We start from the raw sequence: 26,837 nt of genomic DNA on the forward strand, positions 1-26,837 counted from the left end.
GCACAGCCAGGTTGGGATTGTTTCAGCCCTGCTTCTCCCTGTGAAGTCTCCTCAGACCCAAAGGGGATATACAAGCCAGGTGCCCTCACTGGGGTGATAAGCACTCCTCCTGAATGTGCTGGCAGGCACGGGGGAACAGCACAAACCCCAGAGCCAGCACAGAGCTGAGAGATGAGGCTCACAACAGAGCAGCTCCTGCACCAGAGATGGAGTCCATATGGATGGAGCGGGGGTTGCACCAGGAACAACCAGGTGACAGAAGATACAGAAATTGTTAAGCTGCTAAGCTCCTGCTGCTCTGGTCCTACCCTTCAGCTAGTAGCACGACCCTCCCTGGGGACAAGTGCCCAGCAGGCAGACTCAAGGCTGCCAAGATAGATGTTTGCAGATGGGAAAATGCAGGATACATAAGCTACAGCAGTCAGCACAAGCTCCCCATCCCATGGCTTTCCCTTCCCACCACCCACCCTGCCCTGCATGCTGCTCCCTCAGAAAGGAAATATAAAAAGCCACTGGTTGCACTCACCCTGGGACTGGCCGGCCGTAGCCCAGCAAAGGCCCTTTCATTCCCCTTGCACAGACACAGGGACTGCTCCGGATGTTTTTGTTTCCCCCTTGCTGCCCAGGAGAACAGGCAGCATGACTGCAGCTGGCCCAGCCCCAGGGACCAGGGCAGCTGGGGCCATGGATCCCTGTCCAGGAGAGCAGCACCACTGCCTGCAGCCTGCCTGCTGCCTGGCTCCCTGCCTGCTGTTTTCAGACCTGGCCTGGGCACAGGAAGGGGGTCCCAGTCCTGAAGGAAGCATGTGGACCCAGGGGCTGGAAGAGGAGAGCAGGAGTGGATGGGTGGATGGATGGATGGATGGATGGATGGATGGATGGATGGATGGATGGATGGATGGATGGATGGATGGATGGATGGATGGAGTGTGAAGGGATGGAAGTGGTGTTTTGTGTCCAGGGAGCATCTGCAACCTGCTCCAGGGCTGCTCCCAGGCCTGGCAGCATTCAGAGGGTTAGTGTTCTGAGTGTTCTGGTTGTCTCCTGCTCATTGGAGCCCAAAGCATGGATCAAGCCAGTATCACCTGCCCAATAATTATGGTGGAGGCGCCTGCAAATGCAGTGTGTCCCTCAGCCTATCCAGGGCCTTTGCCAGCCTGTCTGCAGGCACCAGCACACAGTGTGTATCCTGGTATGGGACAAGAACACGGGCTCTAGCCCCCTCAGCTGTGTCCCCATGATCTGGGCATCCTCTGGTGCACAGCCCAAAACACATACTGCTGCTCAGGGTGAGGCACAGCATGGCTGGGAGCTGTGTGCTGTGCCACAGCAATGAGCTGCTGTCACCTCACTGCCCAGAGTCACTGCAAGCCCCTGGGACATCAGGACTGGCCTGAGGGGGACCCAGCAGCACCAAAGGTTACATCCCTTCTTAGACACTACAGGCCTAGTGGGACAGAGCAGAAGAGGGAATCTCACCCAGACACAGCCCTTTATTGAAAACCCACTCAAGAGCAGCCAAACCCCACAGCTCTGCCAGAGCCCCAGCTGTCCCACACCCACTGGCAGCATCCCTCCCACTTCTTCCACATCCACCACTGGCTCTGCCATGAGAGGAAGCCTGGGCAAACTCTGCACCAGGGAAGAGTTAGAAAACCTGTTTCCTGAAACACTGTTGAAGAAAGGAGCTCTATCTCCCCAGCTGGAGACATCTTGGGAGAGGACCATGACCTGGGCAGGGTCCATGAGGAGGTGCAGTTGATGCATGGGTTCTGTTCACTGCCTCTCTTGAATGCTGGGGGAAGCAGAGACCTCAGCAGGGTTGGCAGCAGTCCTTCAGCTGAAGAGCCCTTTTGCCTTCTTTGGCTTGGCCTTGGCTGCAGGCAGCCGGGGCTTCTGAGATGGGGAGGAGGCTGGCTGGAAACAAAGAGGAGGCAGTGTCAGTTCCACCTTGAGGAGTCATGCAGGATGTGTGCAGGTGTGCAAGCAGTGACATTCCTGTCATCTGTTGTGGAAGTGCAAAATATATACACATGTGCAATCACACACTCAGGATGCATGGGGTAGAATGGGCTAGAAACCAAGCTGAGACTCCTAGCCTATCCTGGATGGGCACAGTGCTTGGGTGAGAGGAGGGAAAGGAGATGTGGGCCCCATCCTGCCTTTGGTACAGAGAGACTTTCTAGAGCTGCACTCACCGAGGTTCTCTCGCTGGAAGATGTCGTTTCATCTTCCTGGGATGCAGCAGGTGAATGGGGGTGCTTTACGGTCTCTGCAGTGGGTGCTGTATCCACATCATCCTCTGGTACCAGAAAAAGAGGCAATTTGGGATTGAGATAAGGGAGCACTGGGCATTACCCAAACCCACTCCAGGAACTGTGCTTGGACTGGGAGCCTAGCCCATGCAGGGAAAGCAAAGGGGAGACTGTTGCATGGGGTGAGCTGCACCAGGGGCCACACTTCCCTCACCCCAGGATATGGGGCTCAGCAGTCGAGGGGACAGCTGCATCACATGTTCCCCATGCCACAGCCAAGGAGCTCCTCACCAGAGCAATGCCTTTTCCGAGCCTGCTTGACCTCCTGCTGTGTCACTGCAGTGTAGAGCTGCTGCAGAGCAGAGGCAAACGCCTGCCCTTCTCCCGCACTGCAGATCCGGGGCAGGGTCTGCAGGAGAAAGCAGAGGCACCATCACCCTGCCAGGAAATCACCTGCCAGGTCACCCTGCCACAGTGCTGCTGTGGGGCAGAGCAGGGGCTGTGCCCCCCTCTGCCTGTCAGGCTACATCTGTTTCACCCCAGGAGTGCAGCAGAGTTTGTGGGAACAGGCAGCTCTGGCACTGGGTGGGATCCCAGTTGCTCCCAGCTCTGCACACACACACATGGACATACAGACACACACATACACAGACAGACATACAGACACACACACATGTGCACACCTTGACACACCTTCTCTGGGCAGTGGGCGGCCTTCCCATTGAGATGCCTTGTGCAGAGGATTTTGTGTCACTCATGAAATGCTGGAGATAAGATCGCTCTGGAAGGGCTGTGGCTTCCCTGCCTGGAGCAGCATGGGCTGCAGCTTGTGAGAATGGACAGTGGGCCTTGGGCAGGGACATGACCTAATAAGAGGTAGGAACAGGTAGTCCCTGCCTGCCACCACAGCCTCCAGCACAAGGCATCTCTGGTGGCCCCACAGAAAGTGAAAATGATGTGACAGTGAGACGAGGGATGACCAGGTTTGCTTCCACCTGCCTCCTTGCACACACTTTTGTTCCCTCCAGACTTGACATGGGATGCCCCCTTCCTCCTGCCTGCACTCCTTACCAGCAAGATGCCACCTTTCCTGCTGGGCTGAGCTGATGCACATGAGAGATCTTGGCAGGCTGGGAAGTGCCACACTCCACTGGGAACATAACATAGCTCACAGTGCTCAAACAAACATGCACAGGGAAAGGGAAACAGGTATGTGCCCTGGAGGGGGTGCTGGGGGGGGTGTGGGGCACAGCGTGGGCCTACAAGTGCAGGTGAGTGTGCCATGATGACGTGCACAGGGACTGTGTGTGCAGCAGTGTGCACATGAGCATGGCTGTTGGTGCATGCATGGCTGATTTTGTGGCTCTGTGTGTGTGTGTGTGTGTGTCAAAGGTCTGAACACACTAATCTCTGCCCTGCTCCACACCCAGACAGCAGGAGAACAAAGTGTAACAGATAAGGTAGAATCCTCTCTGGGCCAGGAAAGTGGGGAGGGGATGGGGACACTCAGACCCACTCAAGGCCAGAGTCCAAAGCCTGATCCCAGCTTCCCAGTGGCAGAATAGGTAGGCTGAGCCCTCCTCACTGCTCCCTGCCAGCCAGGGTGGCAGGATAGGGCTGATGCCAAGACGGGTTGGCTGCTGCCCAGACAGACACTTTCCATGCAGGTCTCATCTCTTCTGCTGGAGTCACAGGCATGAAAGGCCGTTTGGCAATAGGAAATGCACTGGCATCTGCTTTTTGACCAGCTGCTATACAGGTGACCTCCTCTGTCCCTGCCCACTGCCACCGGAGGGAGCGATGCTCTGCTGCCAGCATCCCACCAGCATCCCACCAGCATCCCTGGGACTGCTTGGTACTGGGCAAGCACAGCTCTCAATGCCTCAGTGCCCAGCCTCTGAGATGTTAGCTGTGCTGGCTCATCACAAGGTCCCAGAGAGGAGGAGGGATGCTGAGCACCTCAGGCACCCCAAGGATGCTCTTGCCCTGTGTGTCTCACCTCAGAGCCAGGGCTGCAACCAAGGTTGCAAAAGCAGCATCCAGGGCTGGGAAGGTGATTGCACTTCAAAGGCAGAAGAGGGCCTGGTCACGGGTGGCCAACACAGCCCAGATCAAAGGCACAAGCTGGAGTCATAATTCAGAGAAAAGCAAACAGCAGCTCCCAGGAAAGTCAGGAATGGCAATGAAGTTAGCAAAGTGTACTAGATAGCACTGCGTGGGTCAGCGCCCCAGGAGGGCAGGAGAGTCCCCTGCAGAGCCAGCCAGCTCTGGGTGCCACTGCTCTGGGTGCTCATCCCCTCTCCTGCCACCAATGGGCCTCTGGGGAATGCCAGGGCAATGGGGCAGGCTATGCATCCAGGTGCAGGGTGCTGCCCAATCCCCTCTGCTCCAACCCACGCGGGATGGCACCTGGGATGTGCCCCAAGCCCCAGGGCTGCTCAGGCTGCTCCACTTCCCAGCATTCAAGCAAGGATCTGGGCCGAGCAGCTGCTCACTCAGTGCTCAGCCCTAGCTGAGCTGCCCAGATATCCCTGGGGTTGGGGCAAACCATCCTTGCAGCCACCCAGTGTCCCCAAGAGCAGCATACACACACCCCCACTGATGTGACACCTTGGGGAGGCGCTGGAAGCAGAATGCCCAGCGCCACCAAGGGGATTGGGCATCCGGGGTGGCACAGGGGCCTGCAGGTGCAGGGCACCTGCTGCCCACGCCTGCGGGAAGGGCTCAGCTCCAGCAAGCCCAGGGTGGAATTTGGGAGTCAGCAGCCACTTCCTGCCGCTGCCCTTCCCGGCGGCTGGAGCCCGCGGGCTCAGGGCCATGGGGTGGCCGGAGCTGGCCCGCGGCGGGACTGGGAGGCTGCACTTCACAGCCCCGGAGGGAAATGGGTTATAACCAGAGCTGGAAGCGTTTCCCTGCAGAGCTATGACTCAGCAGGGAGCAGAGCATGCTGTGCCAGCCACCGGCCACCTGATGGCCCCGAAGGCTGAGAGGGACAACGAAGTGTCCCCTAAAGGGCTGCGTGGGGGACAAGCCCTGGCTACAGCTGATTTTCCCCTTCCTCCTTGCCCCACTGCTCCATTCCGAAGCTGAACCCTGCTGCAAACAGCTTGTCCCCACTGCAACATCAGCCCTGGCCTCTGGTGATTTGTTTTTCCCTGATTACCCATCTCCAGGATAAACATGATGTCTGAGGTCCGGGGAGCCACAGAGGCAGAGAGCTGGCAGCTGGGGGAGTGCTGGCTGGGCTGCTCCACACGACTCCCCAGGCCCCAGGGAGCGATGCCTCGGGAGCTGGCATGGCTTGTCTGGCCTGTTATGACTACCTGGCCACAAGGCCAAGTGGGCTGCCCCAGTATCAGGAGGCACTCAAGGCTGCGGTAGCGGCACGGAGACTCCCCAGCACACCCTGAACTGCGACTTGGGGCGGGGAGGGGGAGGAGAGGCGTGCCCACCAAAGGGGGCAGGTGCCTGGCATCACACAGAGAGCACAGTGTGGAGGGGCAGCTCAGGGGGAGCTGGGCTGCAGCCCCACTCAGTGACCCCCAACCCAGTGGGCTCTGCTATGGGGCTGCACCCCAGCGCAGAGATGCAGCAGGGTACAAAATCCATCTCCAAGGCATTCTGCATTCCCCCGCCCCCTGCCTAGACTCCCGTCTCAAGGGGCCAAAAGGGACAGCAATTTGGAGGGTCTCTTGACAGTATGAGCAGAAAGGGCACATCACCCAGCACAGCACCATGACACCAGCACAGAAGCATCACCTTTCCCTGGCCCAGGATGGTTTGCAGGCAGGCTGGATCATGCTGGGCCCCCGGAGCACTGCCAAGCACCAGAGTCTAAATCGGTCATGCTCAAAGCTGGGGACTGACCCTTTCATTATCACACCAGACATTCGAAGCGGTTACCAACATTCTTCACTACAAATCCCACATTCCTATTTTTTAATATATTTTTAACTGGAAAACAGAGCGAATGGGGCCTGTTTGGAAATTATAGCCTGGCTGCTGTGGCTTGTATGTCAGATCTGCCCACATTCCCGTGGCCAGCCTCAGCACATGCTCCACAGGGGCACACTTAATAATTCCTGCCGGGGCTGGAGCCAAGGGGCGTGTGCCAAGGGGGAGGATGGCTTCCCCAGGCTGCCCCCACCAGTGGGCTCCATGGAAGCGGTGTGGTGGAGTGACAGACCAGGACTGACACACTGGCTCTCTGGCACGGCCATTGCCACACTGGCATGGATGAAGTCTGGTGCTGTTGTGGCAGTTGATGGTGGGCAGGGGAAGGGCTCAGTGGGTGGTGCATTCACAGGCTGCCCTTGGCACTCTACCTGGGAATAGGGCTCGAATGGCTTGCTGGATCTGTGCTAGGCATCTCTGCCCATAGTTATGCCAATGTCAGTCAGGCTAGGGAGAGGGCCCCTCTGGAATCCAGATAGATGCTCACCCATCCCCTGCCAGCAGCAGAGGATCTGTCTGCAAGAAAATAGATGGAGAGGGTTGAACCAGCTGGTATCAGGGGCAGGGAAAGGGGATGCTTATTTCCTGGGATGAAGCAGGCCACATCAGCCCAGTCTCCTGCCCCAGCCTCCTTATGGGGCAATGACCCTCTCCCTGGGTACAAAGCCACCCCCCAGCACCCCGAGGTGCCCTACACTGACCACTGATGCCCTTTCCCAGCTCCTCCAGCCCTTAGATCTACTTGCAACCCCCCAATCCTGCAGCAGTCGCTGGGACACTGCATACCCCAGAAGCAGGTGGCTAAAGGATGAGCTCTGAGCTCACACTGTTATTGTCTCCATCCCCCTTGTCATACGCTTCCATGGGACAAGCAGCAGCAGCAGCAGCAGCTAGCAGAGCTGGCGGTGCTGCCAGCCCGCCCTTGGAGCAGGCACGGGCAGGATGGCCAGGGCTGCACAGGCAGGCAGCCAGGCTGAGCACACCTGGCAGGAAGTGGCGGTGCCGGCAGGGGAAGGCAGCCGGAGAGCTGCTGAGAGGTGAAGGGGTCACCCCGGGGAAGAGCGGGTGGTGAGGCCGGGACAGAGGAGCATCCCAACCCGGCCCAGCCCAGCCCAGCACGGCACGGCACAGCACTCCTCCCAGCACCGTTCTGGCCCTGCTGCCTGCAATGTTTTCCTTTCCCCCTGACTTCAGGGGCCTTTCCAGCGAGCAAATGTCAGGCACATAAAGAGCGGCACTGTGAGCGGAAGATGGAGCGAGAATGCCTGCCCGCGTCCCTCCGTAAGTGCTGTCTCACACTTCATCAAGGCAGCCTTTGCAAGCGAGGCACTCGCTTAACAACCAGCAGTCTATGCTGCCCGGCGACCGCAGCAGCCCCGCCGCTCAATACCCTTTTCTTTTCCCCTTGTGCTGTTTTCGTGGCTTGGGTTACAGCCTTTCTCGCGGACACTGAGCGGAGGGCTCTGCATTGTGCCGCCGCCACGCCGGGCGGATGCTGGCTCCCCCAGGGAGGGAGGGATGCTGCGGGGCTTCTGCATCTGCCCTGCCCACTCACTGCTGCAGCCCCACAGGGATAAATCCCAGGGAAAGGAGGGTCAGCGGCAGAGCAGAGGTAGGGCAGGAGGTTGCAGCATCTCCTCCCCATTCATGTGAGGACCAACCCACCAGGAGCAGCCTGGGGCTGGGCAGAGACCCTGGTGGAGGTGAGTGGTTCCAGCCCCAGTGGGCAGTCCCTACCCCGACCCATTTGGAAAGAGGCCCTCCTGCCATGCTGCCAAGCAAATCCATGGGTATCCAAGCCCTCCCCCTGCCCAATGCCAACAAACTCCCTGAAAAAGAGTTGTGCCCGGCACAATTGCCTAGCATTGCCTCCCCACCTGGGCAATGCTGGAAGATGCTGGGCCTCGCCGTGCAGGGTCTGGTGGCAGCTGCTGGTGGCACTCCCAGCTCCAGCTTGACCGTGGACATTTGTCCTGCTGTCCAGCAGCCCATGAGGTAACAGCAGGAGAGCCTTTGGGGAAGCTGGCACTGGGTGCCAGTTCGGCAAGGGAGATGGACAAAGAGAATGCCCTGAAGTGTAGCAGGCCCCAGCATGCCAGGAGTAAGTGAGGATTTGCTTCCAGGAAGACAGAGTCACAGGCTGATAGTACCTATGGCCTTCACCTCCACCAGCCTGACCCATCACTGACACAGGCTGCCTTCTCCAGGGTCAAGAGCAGAAGACATGGAGACCTGGTGGCCAGCATGCCTCCTCTCCCAGAGTGACAGCTCAGAGACCCCACTTATCTGTGAGGAAGTTGGGTGGCTCACACTGCCTTGTTATTTTAGGCTGACTGGGTGAATATGGACACATCATCCAGGCTTATTATTGTAGGGTTCCTCCACAAAGTGTGCCAGCTCATGCGGGCTTATTATTGTCTGCCCAGGAAAGCTGGACACACTGCACCGCTCTGTTATTGTAGGGTTGCTCAGGAAGGCCAGCCAGCTCATCCCAGCTTGTTATTATTGCACAGAGCTCATGGGGGGCTGGCCAGGAAACTTCCTGCAAAGTGGGATGATGGAAAGGGAGCCACACCTGGTGAATCACAAGGATGCTGTGTGGTGATAAGGAACAGTGATGGGTGGGATCCAGCACCTCGGCTCCACCCAGTGCAGACAGGCTGCTCATTCATGGGCACAAGCACTCATGGGTCCCCTGGGACCTCTGGGGCACTGAGGCTGGCAGAGGCAGCAGGAGTGTGGGTCAGAGCTGTGAACTGGCAAAGCAGCCCTCATACTCCTTGAGAAGCAAAATCTGGGGATGACAGGGGAGCAAGCATGGAAATACTGCACCCAGTACATCCCTAAACCTGGTACACAAGGGATTAGCTAAGCTAACAGGGCCCAGAGAGGAAGCTGGTGCTGAGCCAGGTGGGATTAGGGGCTTTTAGGGAGAATCTGGGTGTGTTTAGGACCAAGGTTGAGCAGGAGGCAGCTGCTCCACCCTTGTGGCTTTGCAGTTACTCCCAAGCACAGGTGCAGCCATAGGGGCAGCCCCTGGAGATGCTGCCCCACTGTGACCCGAAACTGCAGCAGGAAGCATTTCTGTTGGGGGCAGGGGGGCAGCAAGGCTTACTGCTGCGCTGCCTCGGGCAGGTCCCCAGGCACATGCACCCAGCTGGGTTGGGTCCAACATGCCCCAGCAGCCCTGGCACTGCTGCTGGCACAGCCACTGAGTCACCATCACTCCCCTTTGACCTGTGACAGACCGTTTTTCCCAGGCATGGCAGCCTGCTGGTGTCACCCCTGGCTGTGCCCAGTTGGTACCAGGTGCCCAGATGTCCCACGGGCAGTGCCCAGCTGTGCCAGGTGCCCAGGTGTCCCCCCAGGCAGTGCCCAGCTGTTCCATGTACCCAGGTGTCCCACGGGCAGTGCCCAGCTGTGCTCAGTGCAGATGTTGGTCCCCAGCCAGGCACCAGGATTGAGTGTCAAGAGAGCTCTCCATGCGCAGCAGCGGCGGCAGGAGGCCAGCCTGCCCTGTGAGCACACAGCCCTTTCATTCATGGCAAAAATAGCCCCCCCGGGGTGTGGTCCAGGCTGGAAAAGCACCCTCCATCCTTGGCCAGCCCATGTTTATTCAATAGGGGGGGGACTCTCTGCCCTCTCCCTGCCCCCCAGCCCTGTGCACCATCTCCCTGCCAGAGTGGCTGCTCTTGGATGTGATTCGCCGGGTCCCCCCTGGCCAAAACACACAGATTGGGGTGGGGGGAAGGCAAAACCCTAAAAAGCACCGGGTTTGTCTCCAGGAGGAGCAGCCTGTGGTGATGTCATGAGAGTTTGCAAGCGGCCACATGAAAGGGACTTGCTGCCCAGGAAATCCACAGGTCAATGATCCTTCAGACAAGCCAGCGATTCTTCAGTGGGCCAGGAAGGAAACCTCGAGGAGCCCAAGCCAAGCCTGCCCTTGCCCCAGGGACATAGCTTGCCCCCCAAACTCATGGCCCCCCAGGATCCCAAACCCTGCTCCACAATCCCTCCATATCCCCTTCTCAGCAGCTGTAATTCACAGCAGCCCAATCCCTCTGCAAAATGGTACCAACCTCTACCCTGCAATCCCTGGGCACTGAGCCTCTCCCCATAGACTACCAACATCCTAACAACATCCCTGCTCTGCAGCCTCCAGAGTCTGGACCTCTGCCCCACAGACCCACAGACTCTTTCCCTCTGCTGGTCTGGGGGCAGCACCCCTTTTTCCATGGTGATCCATCAGGCTGGGAGTGGCAGGTGATTTAGGGTCAGGCAGCACTGTGACCTGACAGTGGGGATGTAGCAGGGCAGAGTGTTCTCTTTCATAAAGGATTACACTGGGGACAGCTGGGAACACACAGATGCAGCCCCCTCAGCCCCCTCCCTAGGAGTCAGCCAGGTTCTCAGTCTACTCTGGCAGGCATTGCAGACATGGGCCCTGAAACCAAATCCACTGCCCAGGGCTCCCCTCCCCATTTCCCATGGGTGCGGGATGAAGTAGCTGGACTAATGAGGAAGATTTACCTTCCTCCTCCTCCTCCCCATGCAGGATACATGTCTGGGCTCACATCCAAGCCCAGGGTTCCAGCTCTGCACATTGGTCTGCTCTGCCCATCCCAGCCCCTCTATGCATCCTGTGTCACATGGAAATTGGTGATGGAGCTGCCTTTCCTGCCTCATCATGGGCTGCAGCCCAGAAGGAGCTGAGTGACAAGTGAAGCTCAGGGTAGTGACTTTGTGCCCCCAGCACCTCCTATGCATCATTTTAGGAGGCTGCAAGCAACCAGCCTGTCCATCTGCAACTTGCCCATGGAGACACTCTTCTGCTCCACTTGCTCCATCTCCCCACCCACAGGCACAAGGCGACGAGACCCTCTGCAACCCCAAAGGTGTCTGGAGAGCACCACGTACCCCAGGCTGGTGCCACAGCACGGGGGGACACTGGCTGGGACATCCTCAGTGGAGCAACGGGCATGGGTGTCTCCACAGTGTGGTGCTGGGGCTCTCTGAGGCCAGCTGAGTAGTGACTGGAACCCACTGTCCTCAGCAGGGAGAGGGTCTTCGCAAAAGAGCCAGCTCTGAGAAGACCACAGCCTGAGACTCCTAGGATGTGGGGTGTCTCCATCCTGCTGGTACCCAGTCGGTCCCTGACGGCACTGGACTCCTGGAGGGGAGAGGGACAGTGGAAAGGAGATGGGAGCCCCCACATTCAGTGCAAGGCTCTCAGGGCTGTTTCCTCTCCCATGTTTGCTCCTGCTGTCCCTGTGTCGGCAAAGAGAGGGGACTCAGTCTCTATGACTGTCAATCAGGCACTTTTCACCAGAGCTAAAAATGCACTCGCAGAAGGAAAACAAAATAAAAACACAAAACAAAACAGAGAGGTGAAAAATTCCTTGATATTTCTCTCCTGCAAATCCCCAGAGCCAGCAGAGAGGCGAGAGCCCCCGGAGTTTGTCAAGCAAACACTTTCACACCCTTGGCCACGCTCGGCACGCTGCCGCTGGAATGCCAAATGTATATTTAAGCCCTGCTCATCAAAGGAGCCTGTTCGGAGTTGGTTTCGGGCAACGTGCATGTGGGTTTGGCCTGGAGAGAAAACCAGGGATGTGGAGAACATTTCTTGGGGATGGGAGAAGCTCGCGTGCACACACACACACGCGCATGAGACAGATGACAACCATGACAACCTTCAAGGCCGTGTGGCTGAAAGGTCGCGGGCTGGGCACCAGATACCTGCCCGCTGTGGCACTCCCCCTTATCAGCGCCTGTCGCACGCTGGGGTGGGGATGTTTAGGCTGGAGCAAGGCCAGCAGCCATTCTGCATTCCAGGACTATAAACTTTGTCACAGCTAAGCAAGCTCAGCTAACAAAGCCGGGGTCCAGCAAGACAAGCAGGAAGCAGCACTTTGAGAGAAGGCAAGATTGCAGGGACATGGAGGGCTGCTCAGGGCTGTGCACCTCACCCATGAGGTGATAAGAAACCTTGGCTTGGGCTCAGCACTATGCAATAGGGACATACATAGATAGATAGAGTGCTTCTGTAAGTCCAAGGCTGGAGTTTGTCAGGGTGCCACAGATCCTGCTCTGCTGCCAGCCATCCCACAGGGCAGCACTGCTTATCGGCTGGCAAACTACCCCAGTCCTGTTCCTGGAGGCATCAAGGACAGGGGGCTGCTGCTGCTCCACAGCTCCTGCTCTCAGACAAGGCTTTGCTGGAACAAGCTGGGCACAGCAAGGAGCACTTCGAGAGCACGCAGCAAATGGGAGACTCTTTCTGCATGGACCACTCCTATTTCTCTCTCCTTTACAAGTATTTCCTTGGTTTGTTCCAGACAGCCCAAGGACCTATGCCCATCTCATGGTCAACCTCAACAGCAGAGAGATGGGGAATCTCTGCCTTCTCCTCTTTTGTGTGGGGCTTGCAAAGCCCCAGTGCTGGCTGCAAAAGCCCCAGTGCGAGGGCTGAAGGCAGTTCTGGGGAATGCCACACATGGGCTGGTGGCAGGGCAGGAGCTCCATCTCCAGAGATGGCAGGCTGACCTTTCCCCCCTCTGTCATTGCTCCAGCCAAGAGCAAAGATGTTTTTGCCCAAATCCTGTCCCTAATCCCAGCTGACAGAGCTGCAGCTTGGGGTCTGGCCAAGGGCTGGAGTTGGACAGAGTAGGAGAGATCATTGCCACAAGCAAACAGAGCATGCCAGTGCTGTGAAATCAGGCATTACGCGCCTGTCTCCCGCGGCAGGACCAGCCCGTCAGGCTGCCAGGGACACACTCTGCTTATGGCAGGGGCAATCCCAACACCGGCAGGGCCTGACCCTGCACAGCCATGTCTCTCAAGCTGGGTTCATCTCCAGGTGAGGGGAGGGATTACTGCACACCACGGTTGGATTTCAGGCACCTGCTGCAAATAAAACACTCTGTCAGGGCACCATCGCCCTTTCAGCCCTTGGAGAGAGGGACAGGGTCCCTGTGGTGCTACCTGGACGGGGGCACAGAGGGCTGGGGGAGCGGGGAGTTGTGGCCCCAACCCTGCCCCATGCTGTGCCACTCCACCTGGGCAAGCAGATTTCCCCCTGTTGCTGCAGCCTCTTCCATCTCTGTCCTGCCAGGTTAGGCCACTGCAGCCCAAGTTACTCACTTCCAAGGGTGGGGATCCCAGCCTGTTTTGGGAGAGATGCTCGGAGCTTCACCACTTCCCCTCAGGCAATGAGAAGCAAAGACCTCCTCAGCTCTGACAACTGCTTCTTTTTCCAGCCCCCTGCCCACTCATCACCTCACTCTCTCCATTCATGCTTGCCTTGCTCAGAAGGGTTCACCCACCCCTTGCCATCTCCAGACATCAAAACCATGCCCTTTGGCTAAATACAATGTTTTTTAAAAGCCTCACCATTTTCATCTCTATTTTTCTAGGAGTTTTCTTCCATTGAGCACTACCTGTCATCAGCAGCACTGGAAAACAAGGTAGCAAGGATGTCTGATTCCAGCTGCTTTGTGCTCATGTAAAATCTCATCTGTTTCCAGTCCCTCTCTCCTGGAACACTATCACCCTCCAGTCTAAAAATTGATCTATCTTCAACCTTATTCACAATAACATGCTCAAAAAGATTGTCTCCTATATGGTGCCAGGCTACAAAATCCTCCTCAACTTAAACCCCTGCCATCGCCATGGCCAGGTTTTTCTGCAGGCTTGGGGGAATAACAAGGGAGCTCTACAGACCCACCCTGCACTGCCATCAGCTGACACATCTCAAACAGTACCCCAGCTCCTCCAGCAGCCCCAAGTGGGTAACAGGGTTCCCTCAAAGGCCCTGTCTCCAGGAACTGAGGTTGGCAGAGAACCTCTTCAAACACCTGGAAGCTCAAAAGGCAGTTCTTCAAGTTCACATCAGAGCCAAGGCGACGACTGGGCTGTTCCTCACTCTGCCCATGCTGGCTCCCGCAGTTGGTGCCCACAGCCCACTGCCTCCTACCAGGGGACACATCTGCAGCCTCCACCCATTCAGAAGAGCAGGAATCAATTACAGGGCTGGCAAAGGCAGGGCTGCTCCAGGGTTGGCACATGGCACCAGCTCCAGCGGCCGCAGAGCACATGGCACAGCAGTGGAAGCCCAGATGTGCCATGGCTCATGGGGAAGAGGCAGGGGAACCACTTGAAAGCCATGGTATGAAAGTGCTGGTAAACCAGGGCCACTCCTCTGCTCCTTTGGCTTCATGTGCTATTTATAGTGCTCTGGGTGCCCACCCTGGGGAAGTTCAACCCCTGGGGTGCAGACTTTTGCCAAGCCAGCCATCTTGTCTGCCATTCAGCTCCCCAGACCCCCAGCAAAGTCATGGACCCTCCTAGTAGCTAAGATGCTCCAGGGTGGGCTCTGATCCAGCCCATCACAGCATGGACTCATCAGCACACGCTGGAAGGACCAGCCCTCATGCAGTGCTCTCAGACAACCAGCCTGTACAGCACGAACACATGGACAAGCCCCATTACACCAGTGACAAGGAGAGACCCAGCCAAGCCATGGTCACTCCTTGGAACCCCACTGTTAGTAACCCCAGTGGCAGCACCTGGGGGGGTTAAGATGTCCCTGCTCTCACCAGGGCTGGGTGGAAAGACTCTGGGGAGGCTCCCATCAAGCTTATAGGCCGGTTTCCTTGTTGAATGCAAGGGTTAGGTCTCACCCCATGTCCCAGCACCCAACAGCTCCTGGGCACTGCAAGGGTTTCTTGAGTCTTTGCGGGCAGAGGAGAGCCGAGTTTGCAGCAGGGAAATGTGATTCTGCTAACCCACACCTCACAGGGGCTGCTGAAGGGCTTTGAGGAAGAGCAGCAGTGCCATGCCCTCAGTTCTCCCATAGTGCTGGCCCTGCATCCTATCCTCCTGCCAAGCAGTACGTCCAGGCATGACTCTGTGCACAACCCCATCTCTGTACCTAACCCCAGCTCTGTCTAACCCCAGCTCTGTGTCTAACCCCAGCTCTGCTGGCACCTGCTGAAGCAAACGTGGCTGTAGCCCAAGGCTTGCCCCTGTGAGCTGAGTTCTGTGGGCCCCTGGTGTCTCCAGGATGAGAACGCTGCCCACACAGCCCAGAGCTGACGCCTGGGGCTGAGGGGTAGGACTGTGCTGATCAGGAGCAGGTGGCAGCTGACGGTGCTCCCCCAGCCAGAAGCGGAGGAGGAGCTAAATTTATTCCACCAATATGTGGGCAGCGGGAAGGGACCAGGGGGCTCCTCCAGCCTGTCTGCCCCGTGAGTGGCCAACCCTGTCCCGACACCAGTGACGGCAGCATGGTCCTTTTGGACTGTCTCTTTGGCACCCGCGTGTCCTGATGACTGGCCCTGAGCGGACCCAAGTCCTTCCTCCTCTGACCACAGAGGGGAAAGTTTCCAAATTAAAAACCTAAATCTGGCAACAAGGTGCCCATGGCAGGAACCTTTTAAACTGGCCATTAAAGTTTATAAGTTAGACGGGCACCAGGAGCAAGCGGCAGAGCTGCAGGAAAACAGCCGCCCCTCCTTGAGCAGCCTAACCACGGCTGTCCCCAAAGCCGCAGGCCTGACGTCACGGCATGACTTCACCTCCATCACCCACTGCCTGGCTGGCCCCAGCCCCGTGTTTACCCCTGCCCATCCCTGCTGCTGTCCCTTGGAGCCTGCTTTTCCCTTTGAGGTCAGTCAGCAGCCCCGGGGCCTGGCGAGGAAGAGGAAAAGAGTAGAGAGAAGGAAACCAAACCTCAGCGCCCACAAGGCAGGCTGCAAAACACGGAGCCTCAGCAGCCGCACTGCGGGGATGGTGGGCTCTGTCCTCGCTGTCTCTCCCCCAGCTGCACCCCCCCCTTCCTGCCTCTAGGCTGCTGGAAAAACTCCTGCAAGCCAGAGCTGTTCCCACTGTTATTCTCCCATTTTCCCACAGACAACACCTTCTGTACTGTAAGCAAGATGGGCTGGGGGGAGGCATTGGATCCAACTTGTTGACCTATCCTGCCCCAAGATGCCAGGATGCACTGCAGGCACTGAGAGATCCCAGCCTCTCTTCCAAGGGTGAGATGCTATGGAGTGAATGAGTGTCACAGCCTGTCCCCAAGTCCAGACAGGGTACCTGCCTCTGGGTAAAGCACAGCCTGGGGTTTCAGCTAGAAAAGCCTTGGGTGTAGCAGAAACCGAATCCTTGGGTGTCTGGGCACAGACCAGGCCAGAACCTCTCCCCTCTTCCCTGCCAGAGCAGGGGCACTTCAGCTCTAGACCTCCCAAAGAGGAGCCACCAGCCTTGGAGAGGTGTTGCCAGTGCATGTGGGATGTGGGTTTGCCTTACCTGGTGGGGTGGGAGGGTGGACAGGGGGTATAAAACCCCATGGGCAGTGATACTGGAAGAGCCCTGGAACCGGCCTGAGCGATGTGCCCAGCTGGGAGACCCGTGTTGCCAGAACATAGATGAGAGCCACAAAAGCCACATGGGTTCAGAAGGGGCAAGGCTGGGGGCTGTGCGGTTGCAGGGCTGCCTGTAGCAAGCCCTGGGCACCGGTCAGAACAGGCTGGGGAAGCCACAGTCCCCATTGGCTGCTGTTCCCTGGAAGCCTCACAGGGCACATGTTGCCCACTGTCACCTCCCGGAGAGATTTGTGGGTTGCATTTATAGACTCAGCCACAGACCCTGGACCTTATCTCCTGGACCGCACAGTGCTGCCCCTGCATCCGGAGCATCTCCAGGAGCGGGAAGTGTCACCGACCCCCTGTGCACCTCTGTGAGTCAGTGCACACACACTAAGCACAGCCGAGCACTCACACTGCTCCGCACGGGCATCTACCAGTGGGGACACACACACACACACACACACACACACACACACACACACACACACGCATGCACGCACACACACACACACACACACACACACACACACATACACACACAGACAGGGCAGCCTCTGCAAACAACTGCTTGTTAAGTTAAAATTAAACTCTGCACAAATATTGACCTTTGGAGGGGACACAAACTCTGCCAATATATTTACCACCTTTATAAATGGGCCTGACCACAGTGCCCTGTATGCTGAGGTGGAGGAGGTAAGGGCTGCAGAGGTGCCCAAACAAGGTGCATCCCCCCCTTCCCTAAAGGGGCTCTCCCTGAACAATGCCACTGTCCCCAGTCCCCACTCAAGCCTCTAGGAGGATGGATGGTGGGCATGAGGTTCCACTTTTCCCCTCTAACTTATGGTTTCTTGGGGGAGCAGCCAGCAACTCACAGAGGACACAGGGGAAGCTCTTGTCACCTCTGGCCTTGTGAAATTGGTCAGCAGAACAGTCCTGGTGCTGCTCCTTATCTTTCAACCCTTCTAGACTTCTGCACTGCCCAAGCATGACAGAGGCACCCACTGCCAAGCCTAGCTGCCCAGCATTTGGGCAGGTGGCTCTGCTCAAAAGTCTGTGCCCCCTCTGTGGAGTGCTCAGCACAGCCTGGGGGAGTTCCCATCTCTCAAGGGAGAACCAGAGCTTGGTTCTTCACCTTGCTTCAGGAGCAGAAGCACCAGTAGCCTGCAGCTGGAGAGAAGGCACACCAACCCTCTCAAACCCACCAGAGCTCTCCAAAGGAACCAGCATGACCAGCTGAGCATCTGGGGTTTGCAGTGGGAATGGGAAAATGCTTAAGATGAGATGCTTCACAAGAAGGATGCCTAAACCAGATTGGCTGTCATGGGAGAAGATGCAAGCTGTTCTCACAGCCTACACCTAAGGTGTAACACAAGAGGCAAGCTGGAATAAATGGTGGCTTTTGCAGGCAGAGGGTACAAACAGGATGGCATGGGAGGTAAGAGCATTGTCAAAGACATTAGTGCAATAAGTTGCTGCTGAATAGCTGGGCAATGAAGGAGGACTTGGGGAACTGCCCCAGCTACTGTGTTAATGCAAGGGGAACACACTGGCCTGGAACTCGCACATTCCAAGGAGACCAGGATGGGACCATTGTGCCTGAGACTGTTGCTGACTCTGAATCCTTGGGCAAAGAGGATGACACAGATGTGAGCACATGGTCTGGCTGAGCCTGCACCAGTGGGCAGAGGAGCTCAGTGTGTAAGGATGATGGAGGGTGGATTCAGGAGATGGCCCAAGGAGCTGAGCATGCAGACCCAAGACCATACATAGCCAGAAGGGTGCCAAGGGAGTGTGCATGCAGCAGGCACAGCTCCTGCATCCAGAGCAGTGCATGCACTGGCAGCAGGAGGAAGGCTTGTGCCCATGCTGGCTGCCTGGTCCCTGGCCCAAGGGATGCAGGGAGGAGAGCACGACACATACAGCAGGGGATGCCCAAGTTCCAGCTCTTGGAAATACTGAATAGAGTCTTATTCAGGCTGATGTAAAACACTGTTAAAACACACAAAAATCCTTTGAGTAATGGGCGAGCGGGAAAGAGGCATCTATAATTAACAGTAACTGTTCGAGACGGTCGCTGCCCAGAGACGTGTACTGTGCAAAACCACTTGAAAAGGCCTCGTCTGAAAGGCGAAGCCTGGGGTTTTTCAAGAAGCCCGTCATGTAACGATCCTGGCCCTTCCAAAATAATTCTGCCATATTAAAAAAACCCAAAACCTCAGCTTAATCACCCTGCAGCACTGGGACTGGAGAGCTCTGAAAGGAGGGGAAGGGAAGCACAACCGGCTTCCAATTAGAGCCTCATTAGAAAGGAAAGCTGGGGAGCGATTAGAGAGCTGGCCAGGAGTGAGTGGAGCCATATGCCTGGAGACCCACTGCAGGAGGGGTGTCCTCATCACCCCTGCCCCTTCCCCTCTTCCTCCTCAGTGGGTGCTCTAAGACTCCAAGAGTGACATGGTCCCAGCTGGGGGCACTTGACCTGAGCAGAAGAAGAGGTTGTTGTAGTTGCACACCTGAAAAGCTGTCATGAAAGCCCTGGCCCTACACATAGTAGAGTTTGGGGATGTTCATGGATCTGGGCAGGGAACACTGGGGACAGGAGAAAGGGGTACTGGGGCTAGAAGGATACGGCAGCTGGAGAGGGAAAGTGAAACAGGGCTTCACTGCCTCCTCCCACCCTCAGAGGCACAGAGCCAGGCCAGAGACTGCCTCAGCCTGGAAGTCCCTGTGATACCAGATGCAGCTTCCATTTCTGCCAAAACTGCAGGAGGAAGGTGACAGTCGTGATGTAAGCACATACCTATTCCTGCCCTGCAAGAACACCCTGCTGCCTTCCCTCCCACCTGGGGTCCCTGTCCCCTCCCATATAGACCAGTCCTAGTGCCCAGTGTGCTGCAGCCCCATGATGATGAGTGCAGTGGCTACAGACACTCATCAAAGTGCCAAAGTCCAGACAGGTCAGAATGAATGCCAAAGCATCATCACCCACAGCACAGGTTCATCCACAGGATCTATCCCAGCTTGTTTGCTTCATCACTCTGGCTTTAATCGTGCCCACCAGCTCTGCCTGCCTGGGCCAGAGCAGTGGGCATCTCCTTGCCTGGCTCCAGGGCTGTCCAGGCAGGAGGCACACTGCCCAGAGCAGCCTTCCCTTCCCATCCCACAGCCTGGGAGCCATCCAACACAAAGTTAATTTCTAACCATGGGTAACCACCAGTGTCCCAGCTGGGATGATTTATCCCCTATCTGCCTGGGTTGGATTTATGAGCCACACATCCCCTAGGCTGTGATAAAGGCCATGTCTGTGCTCCTCCATCCCTGCCTTCCCGTAGCCACTCCGTCCGGACTCGCTGCCCACCCCCCCATTTACAAGCCCTTCCCCAGCGTGGAAAGCTGACAGCCCACAGAAGAACAGTAAACAGCACAGAAAATAGAACATGCTGGAGGCCAGGGAAAGACATGCTGGCCGGGGAAGCCACAAATGGTTACTGCTTTCAGGATCTGTTCAAGAAAAGAGAGTGGGATGTACCCTGGACTCCCACCAGCCCTCAAAAGGGGAGAGGGGAGCTGCTATTAATAGCTGATCCAGGGCACTGCTCACATGCAGGGCTGGATTGGATGATGCCACAGCCGTGTTTAGGATGGCTGAGCATCAAGGAACAGTCCTTGAGGCAGTGCTGGGTGGGAGTGGGCATTTGCCCTGCAAATGGTAATTCACACACAGGGTGGAAAATTCCTCATCCCATAAGTCCAACGCGAGGCCAGGAGAACTGGGGTCCTGAAGTGAGGCCAGATGCTGTTATGTTTGCCCTGTCAAGTAGCAATAGGTTGTGAGGGTGCTATGGGCTGCTAAGTGCATGCAACCCTGCATGCACTTGTCCCAGTCCATCTTCCCCTGCAGACAGTGCTCAACAGCCCAGCACCTAAAGACAATGTCATGGGGATGCCTTAGATTTGCACTTCAGGCTCCTCTAGGGTTTGGCCACGGTGAAGATGAAGACACATGTCACCCAACTTCTTTTTAAGCAAGATCTGAGGCTTCTTCCCTTGTGCTGGGAACACGATCAGCCCCTGTGCAGTGCTGGGCATTCCAGCAGTGCTGGCAGCCTCTGTAGCAGGCCACAATATATGCAGAGAGCAGCATGCACCTGGATGTGTTTTCTGCCCCTCCAGCAGCCAGAAGCCCCTGTGTCAGCTGCAGTTCAGGGCCTTGTGTGTCGGTGTCCCTGCCCTGAGAGCTGGGATGGCATCACTCTCTGCACCACAACCAGGGGCTTCCAGTCCCCACAGCCAGCTGGATGTACAGCCCAACAGGCAGGCACACAGGCTGGATACTGGGGATACTGGCAACCCAGCCATACAGACTGTGGTCCTGAATTCAAAACAGTCCCTTGCCAGCAGCATCCACTGGAGAGGGAGCAAAGAGCAGAAGTGACAGCCCTGGGGTTTGCAGCATGAGGCTGCAAGAAGCAGGATGGATGAGGCTGCAGGCAGCATCTTGGCTCTCAAGGCTGGCACACCAGCCCCAAGCCATCCCCCAGCCCCCTGCAGCACTGATAGCGGCAGCCCCAGCAAGGGAGAGAAGAGAGCCTTGTTCTGGGGCCAAGACTAAGGCGATTCAGTGCTCTGGTCCCCTGAGGTTTCTCGGGTGAAACCTGGCTCTGTAATGGCTGTGTCTGTAAAATGTATGGAAATGCCCATAAAACCTGTATCAAATGCCATATGGATATATATGGATATATGGAGAGAACTATGAAATTAGGAGCATGCAGGGAATTGGGGCAGGACGTCTCCCTCTGAGCCGTAAAAACACATAAGTAAAAGGCAGGGGAGGCAGCAGCGCTGGGAGCTGCACAGACAGGCTGTCACGGAAAGGAGCCAGGGGAAGGGCACCCTGACTCATACTGTGCAGCTTTGCTGAGACCTGAGCCCATGGGAAGCCTCCAGAACAGAGGGACATCTCTGTGGAGCTGCATGGGACAGACCACTGTGCAGGTCTCAGGAAGCCTTGCAGAGCTTCCCAGAAGCCCAAGCCTTTACTATGGGCAGAGGCAGGAGATCTGGCTGTGGGGAGATCCTGGCAGTACCCCTGAACTTGGAGGCAGCTTGAAGATGAGCTATCAAAGTGACAAGTGAAAGGCTGGGGAGAGGAAATGGACAAAGGTCTCTTCTTTGGATGGCAACAGCCCACAGTGGTATTGATGTCTGAGAGAATAACTGCTGATCCCAGCTGGAATGGAAGAGCCAGCACTGGTTTAGCATGGTCGATGGAGCAGTACCATCACTTCAATAGCTGAGGTTTAAGTAAAATTTCTGATCTTTTTAACAACAGATTTTGCAGCAAAATCATAAATAGGCAAACAGAGGCCCTTTCTGAAGAGTAAGCAATAAATAATGAGAGGAGATGTGCTGTGGCCACTGATGCTGTTTGCTCCCCACACTGTGCTGGGCAGCACTCAGCTGGCTCCAGTCCTTCTTGCCTTGCCTCAGCAGGGGCTGGGGAGCTGGGACCCCAGCTCTCTGCTGTTCCCACCAATACCCTTCACTTCTTGTAGCCTTCCTAAAGGAATAATCAGGCCAAGAACCCCTGAATTTGGAGCCTAACCTCACTCATCTGCCCTGATTAATTTGACCTGAGAAAAGTAAGCACATGGAGGGACCTCTGCAGCAGGGAGACCAGGGCAAGACCAGCTGCAGGCACACCCCTGCTCCTAACCCACATGGGGCTGATGCTGTAGTGATGGGGGAAAGCTCCTCGACTGCATGACAGCCTACTTGGCTCCTTCTGCACCACTGACCAGGGTGACAGCACAATGTGAGTACCAGCCCTGCTGCCTTGAAGCCTCCCTGTCACAGGGCTGCAGCCAGGGCTGCAGAGATGTAGTGCTGTGGATGAGGATGCAGTGCCCGAGGTGCAGAGGTGCAGTGCCAAATCCTCAGCCCCGCCGCCGCCGCCCATTAGGCAGACTGTGATCGGAGCCAGGGCGCCATCTGCCGCGTCCCTGTCACCCACCGCGGCCACATCTCCGCGGCTCTGACATCCAGAGCATCCAGTCTGCAGCAGTGTGCCAGTGATGAGGATGCAAATGCCGCAGAGCTGTTCCTCCTTTGGGCTCCAGGCCCCTAGCACTGGGGCTGGGGGGGGGGGGCAGTTTGGGCTGTCCCACAAAATAAATAAAGTGGGGCAGGTGGGGGGCCCATGCAGGGGAACTTCAGCAGCAAAGCAGCCAGATGGGGGTGAGAGATGGAGGTGATGGGAGGCGCTTGAAATTCTCCTGGCACTCTACTCTGCACCGCCAGATGCAGACCCTGCCCAAGGCCTTCCAGAGGCACTGGGCAGCTTTTGTGGGACAAGTTTAGAAGCTTCATCCCTCTTCCCCAATATCCATCAGTACCTCCCTCCAGCAGCCACAGCTCCCAGGACCACAAAACATGTATCAGCCAAGCACTGCTGCCAGCAGGGACAACACTGGGAAGGGTTTTAGAGATGTAAGCCTTTTATCCTGGCAGAGCTCTGGGATGGAGGATTCTGCAGGCCACCTGCATCCCCTTGGTGAGGCTGGCAGGTCCCTGGGCACAGCAGTCCCTGGGCATGGCTCCCATGCTCAGCCAGTGCAGCTCAAGGTCACACCCAGGCCTGTGAACCCGGGCAGGCACAGGGGGGACCTTCTAGTCACACAATTACTATATTATGCAGCACTAATAAAAAAAAAAAAAAAGGGGGGGGGGAGAAAGGGCTTGAAGTTTTCTTAATGCCACATAGTAAAGTATTTATAGAAAGCCAGGCGTGAATGGGCTGCATACAGGCCACACTCCTCCTCGGCGTCAGGATCTCCAGGAATTATTCTGTGCAGTCACATTGTTGTATTCACCCAGAGATTGAGTTTAATTACAGACACGCGAGTGAACAGGCTGTCAGTGTTCCAGCCTCACTGGGGAAAGGGCAACTGAGCTCCCTTTAATGAATGTATTATAAAAAGACCCAAGGTTGGAACAGAGAGGGAGGGAGGGGGACACACAGAGGCAGTGCTAGGGGCAAGAGGGATGGAGGAGAAGGGGCCATGGGGAGATGTGGGGTACCAGGGGAGCCGCTGGGGCTCTCTGCACTGGGGAATGGAGCTGGAATGCTGGGGAGAGGTTGGGAACAGTTGGATTTTAGGGTGTATGGGGCACAGAGAACTGGAGGCACATGGCCCAAATGTGCCAGAGCAGCTGGCAGGATGCAGGGCCCCAAGCATCCACTGCACACAGGATGGCAGATCCACTCGGAGACCCAGAGGAACTTCCCAAAGAAAATGGGGGGAGTGGGGAAGACTCCCAACTTATTACAGAGCAGCGTATAAACAGAACAAATAAATATAGAGCTACTTTATTACAAGGCTGGCCAACTCTGGTGGCTGACTGATTACAGGGCAGGCTGCTCCGGAGCTACGCAAACCCAGACCTCAATAAAGGCCAGATTGGAGCTGCCTTTCACTCATTGACAACTCTGGCATGCTCCTGCTATGCTGCTCAGCCCCAGCACACTGCTGGCTGCCCCCACATCCCAGCACGAGGCAAAGGGGTAAATAAAAGCTTAAACAAGTAGTGAGTAAGTGATGAGCAGGGGGAGGCGGCATCAACAGCCTTGCAGACAGGCACTAAAAATACAGTTTATTTTCCTAAGGAGACAGCAACTCCCAAAACTGTAGATTTGGACCAAAAAAAAAAAAAAATAGGAAAGAATAAAATGCCATAAGAATTATATATCCATGGCGGGGGTGGGGGAAAGACCCAAGAACAAGGAAAGAAAAACATGGTGATGAGTAAGATACACACATGATGTATGTAAATATACCAAGACTGAAATGAATAAGCCTCCAGCACACAGAGGCACACGCAAGCACATGCACAGGCACGTGTGCAGGGATGGATCCCGGTGGGGATGGAGCCAGCCCATGCTCTCTTCCTCTCTCCTCTCCTCTCCTCTCCTCTCCTCTCCTCTCCTCTCCTCTCCTCTCCTCTCCTCTCCTCTCCTCTCCTCTCCTCTCCTCTCCTCTCCTCTCCTCTCCTCTCCTCTCCTCTCCTCTCCTCTCCTCTCCTCTCCTCTCCTCTCCTCTCCTCTCCTCTCCCCAGGGCTGAAGGCATTACCCTCTGCACACACACACACAGACACCTTTCCAGGGCCTAGGCTGAAAGGGCACTTTGTCTCTTGCTCCACAGCGCTCCCCAGGCTCCCAAGCCACCACCAGTGAGGTGGTGGCTGCTGTCCCTGGGGACTCCCACGACCACCTCGGTGATGAATCCCTGGCGCCTGGTACAAGCCACGGACCCCGCAGTGGGGTGGAGGGTCAGGGCACAGACCCAGCCAGGCCAGGAGCTTGCTGGCCAGCAGCCGAGGCAGCCCCGTGCCCGGGCAGCTGGCCAGCACACCAGACCCAGCATGCCCGCAGGAGATGAGGGAGGGATGGAGACCGGCACGTCTGTGGGGCTGCAGGTCAGGAGGCTTTAAAGGAGTTGATTTAGTATTGTCCTACCTGCCCTGAAATGGGTACTTGACCAAGGGATGGAGGTTGCTTCAGGTCATCGTTGTGCTGAACAGAGCCATTGTAGCACAGGGCAGGAGAAAGGGGCTGCTTTGGGATGAGCCGGCTCCCCTGGGCACAGCTGGGTGAGACTGCTGTGGTTCTGCACGTGCCCCATACACAGCTCTGCCAAGCAGATGATCTCCCACACATGTGCCCACAGTGATAGATGAACACCACTGTGACCACCCATCCCATCAAAGTCCACTAGGGCAGCTTGGCATTACTGCATCCTCCCCAAGGCAAGAGCCTGGGAGAAGGGAAAGCAGGCAGTCCTGGTGCTGGACAGACTTCCTTGGCAGTTTGCAAGGGTTCTTTTCCTGAAGGCATCGCTGTATGCCCCAAGGGACCCCTGCTACCCCAAGCCCTGCACACTGCCCATCCTGCCTGGCCGCGGTGCTCTCAGGGAATTTGCATGGGGCAAAGCAAAATACAGCAGAGTCGCAAATCTTCTTCCACGCTGCACACGGGATGGCAGCACCTGGGCCATGCCAAGGCACTTGCTATCTCTGCATTTCCTCCGCCCTCACCATCCATCATCACCTGCAGGGGCAGATCTCCTCCCAGGCATGTGGCACACGGTAAGCCTGGGGCCAGCCAGGGCCATCATGTGCCCCCTCCTCTGTCCCCCCCAGCCCGGGAAGCGGAAAACGGATCTCTGCAAAGGGCAGCTCATGCGGAAGCTGTTTGCATCCCGTAGTGCAGGCTCGGCGGGTGAGGAGCAGGGCAGCTCCCAGGTCGCCAGGTTATCGGATGATAACAAGCTAGCACAGCCCAAGCACGCGACTTCCAGCAATGCAAGGCTGTTTCCTTTGTTTTGGGAAAACAAGAGGGGAACGAGACCTTTTCTGGCACGTTCTAGCCCGGCCTGAAGCTGTCCCCCACTTGCACTGGCCCGGAGAGGAGCCGTACCCTCTGCCCGCTCCTGGCGGGCGGTGGCCGGGGCCACCCCTCGCCCTTTTCGCCTTTCCCACCTCTGCCAGCAGCAGGGCTGGAGCCGGGGACTTGCCAAGCAGGGCCGGACGGCTTCTCCTTGCATCCCCTACAGCCTGGCAGGGATCCTGGCTGCCTGGCTGTGACATGGGCTCATGAGCCGCACCAGAGATCCCCTGGTCCTGCCTGCACAAGTCGATCTCCAAAGCAGACTGAGAGGGAGAGGCTAAGTATCAGGGGAGACAGAACACCCACGCTTTAGGGACCCTACCACACTGGGCTTAGCTCCACACCTCGCCCATCCCCAAAGGCAGGGCTGAGCCCCGTACTGGGGCAGGAGAGCAGCGCAGGGTTCGGGCAGTCATGCCCACCTTCCCCTATATCCCAAGGTACCCCCTTCTCTCCAGAGAGCTGTGGGTTTGACGGGGGTGTGGGAGACCCCTCCACCCCTTCCCCAGCAGAGGAGGAGGAGGAAACATAATAAGAAAAATAAAATTTATAAGCGAGGCAGTAATTATAGTGTGGCTACAAAAGGCTGCCTCCTCAGGGCCATCATTATGTGGCTAAATTTAACGCCCTGTGCGGCTGCTCCGGGGCGGGGGTGGGGGGGGAAGCCGCGTCCTGGGGCTCTGAGCATTCACACAGACGCCGGCTCCTGCTACCTTCCCTCAGTGCCGGCCAGGGCAGCACAGCTGAACGGCAGCCAAGAAAGCCATAAAGCGGGTCAGAATTTTTTTAATAGTCTATTTACCAAGATGCTGTTT

General features: G+C 56.8%; 1 protein-coding gene across 3 annotated transcripts in view; it reads right to left on the reverse strand.

Annotated features, from left to right (window-relative positions):
- Nucleotides 1–1,473: 1,473 nt before the first annotated feature.
- NHEJ1 (non-homologous end joining factor 1) overlaps nucleotides 1,474–26,837 on the reverse strand; it is a 42,913-nt gene continuing 17,549 nt past the window's right edge. For all 3 annotated transcript variants that reach the window (XM_050977042.1, XM_018911432.3, XM_009087901.4), the window contains exons 6-8: nucleotides 2,547–2,664; nucleotides 2,199–2,302; nucleotides 1,474–1,917 (exon numbers count right to left, since the gene is read on the reverse strand). In XM_050977042.1, coding sequence (XP_050832999.1) covers nucleotides 1,837–1,917; nucleotides 2,199–2,302; nucleotides 2,547–2,664 — 303 coding nt within the window. In that variant the 3' untranslated portion in view covers nucleotides 1,474–1,836. The remainder of the gene's footprint in view (nucleotides 1,918–2,198; nucleotides 2,303–2,546; nucleotides 2,665–26,837) is intronic.

Source organism: Serinus canaria, chromosome 7 (genome assembly GCF_022539315.1).
Source record: "Serinus canaria isolate serCan28SL12 chromosome 7, serCan2020, whole genome shotgun sequence".
NCBI classification, from domain to species: domain Eukaryota; kingdom Metazoa; phylum Chordata; class Aves; order Passeriformes; family Fringillidae; genus Serinus; species Serinus canaria.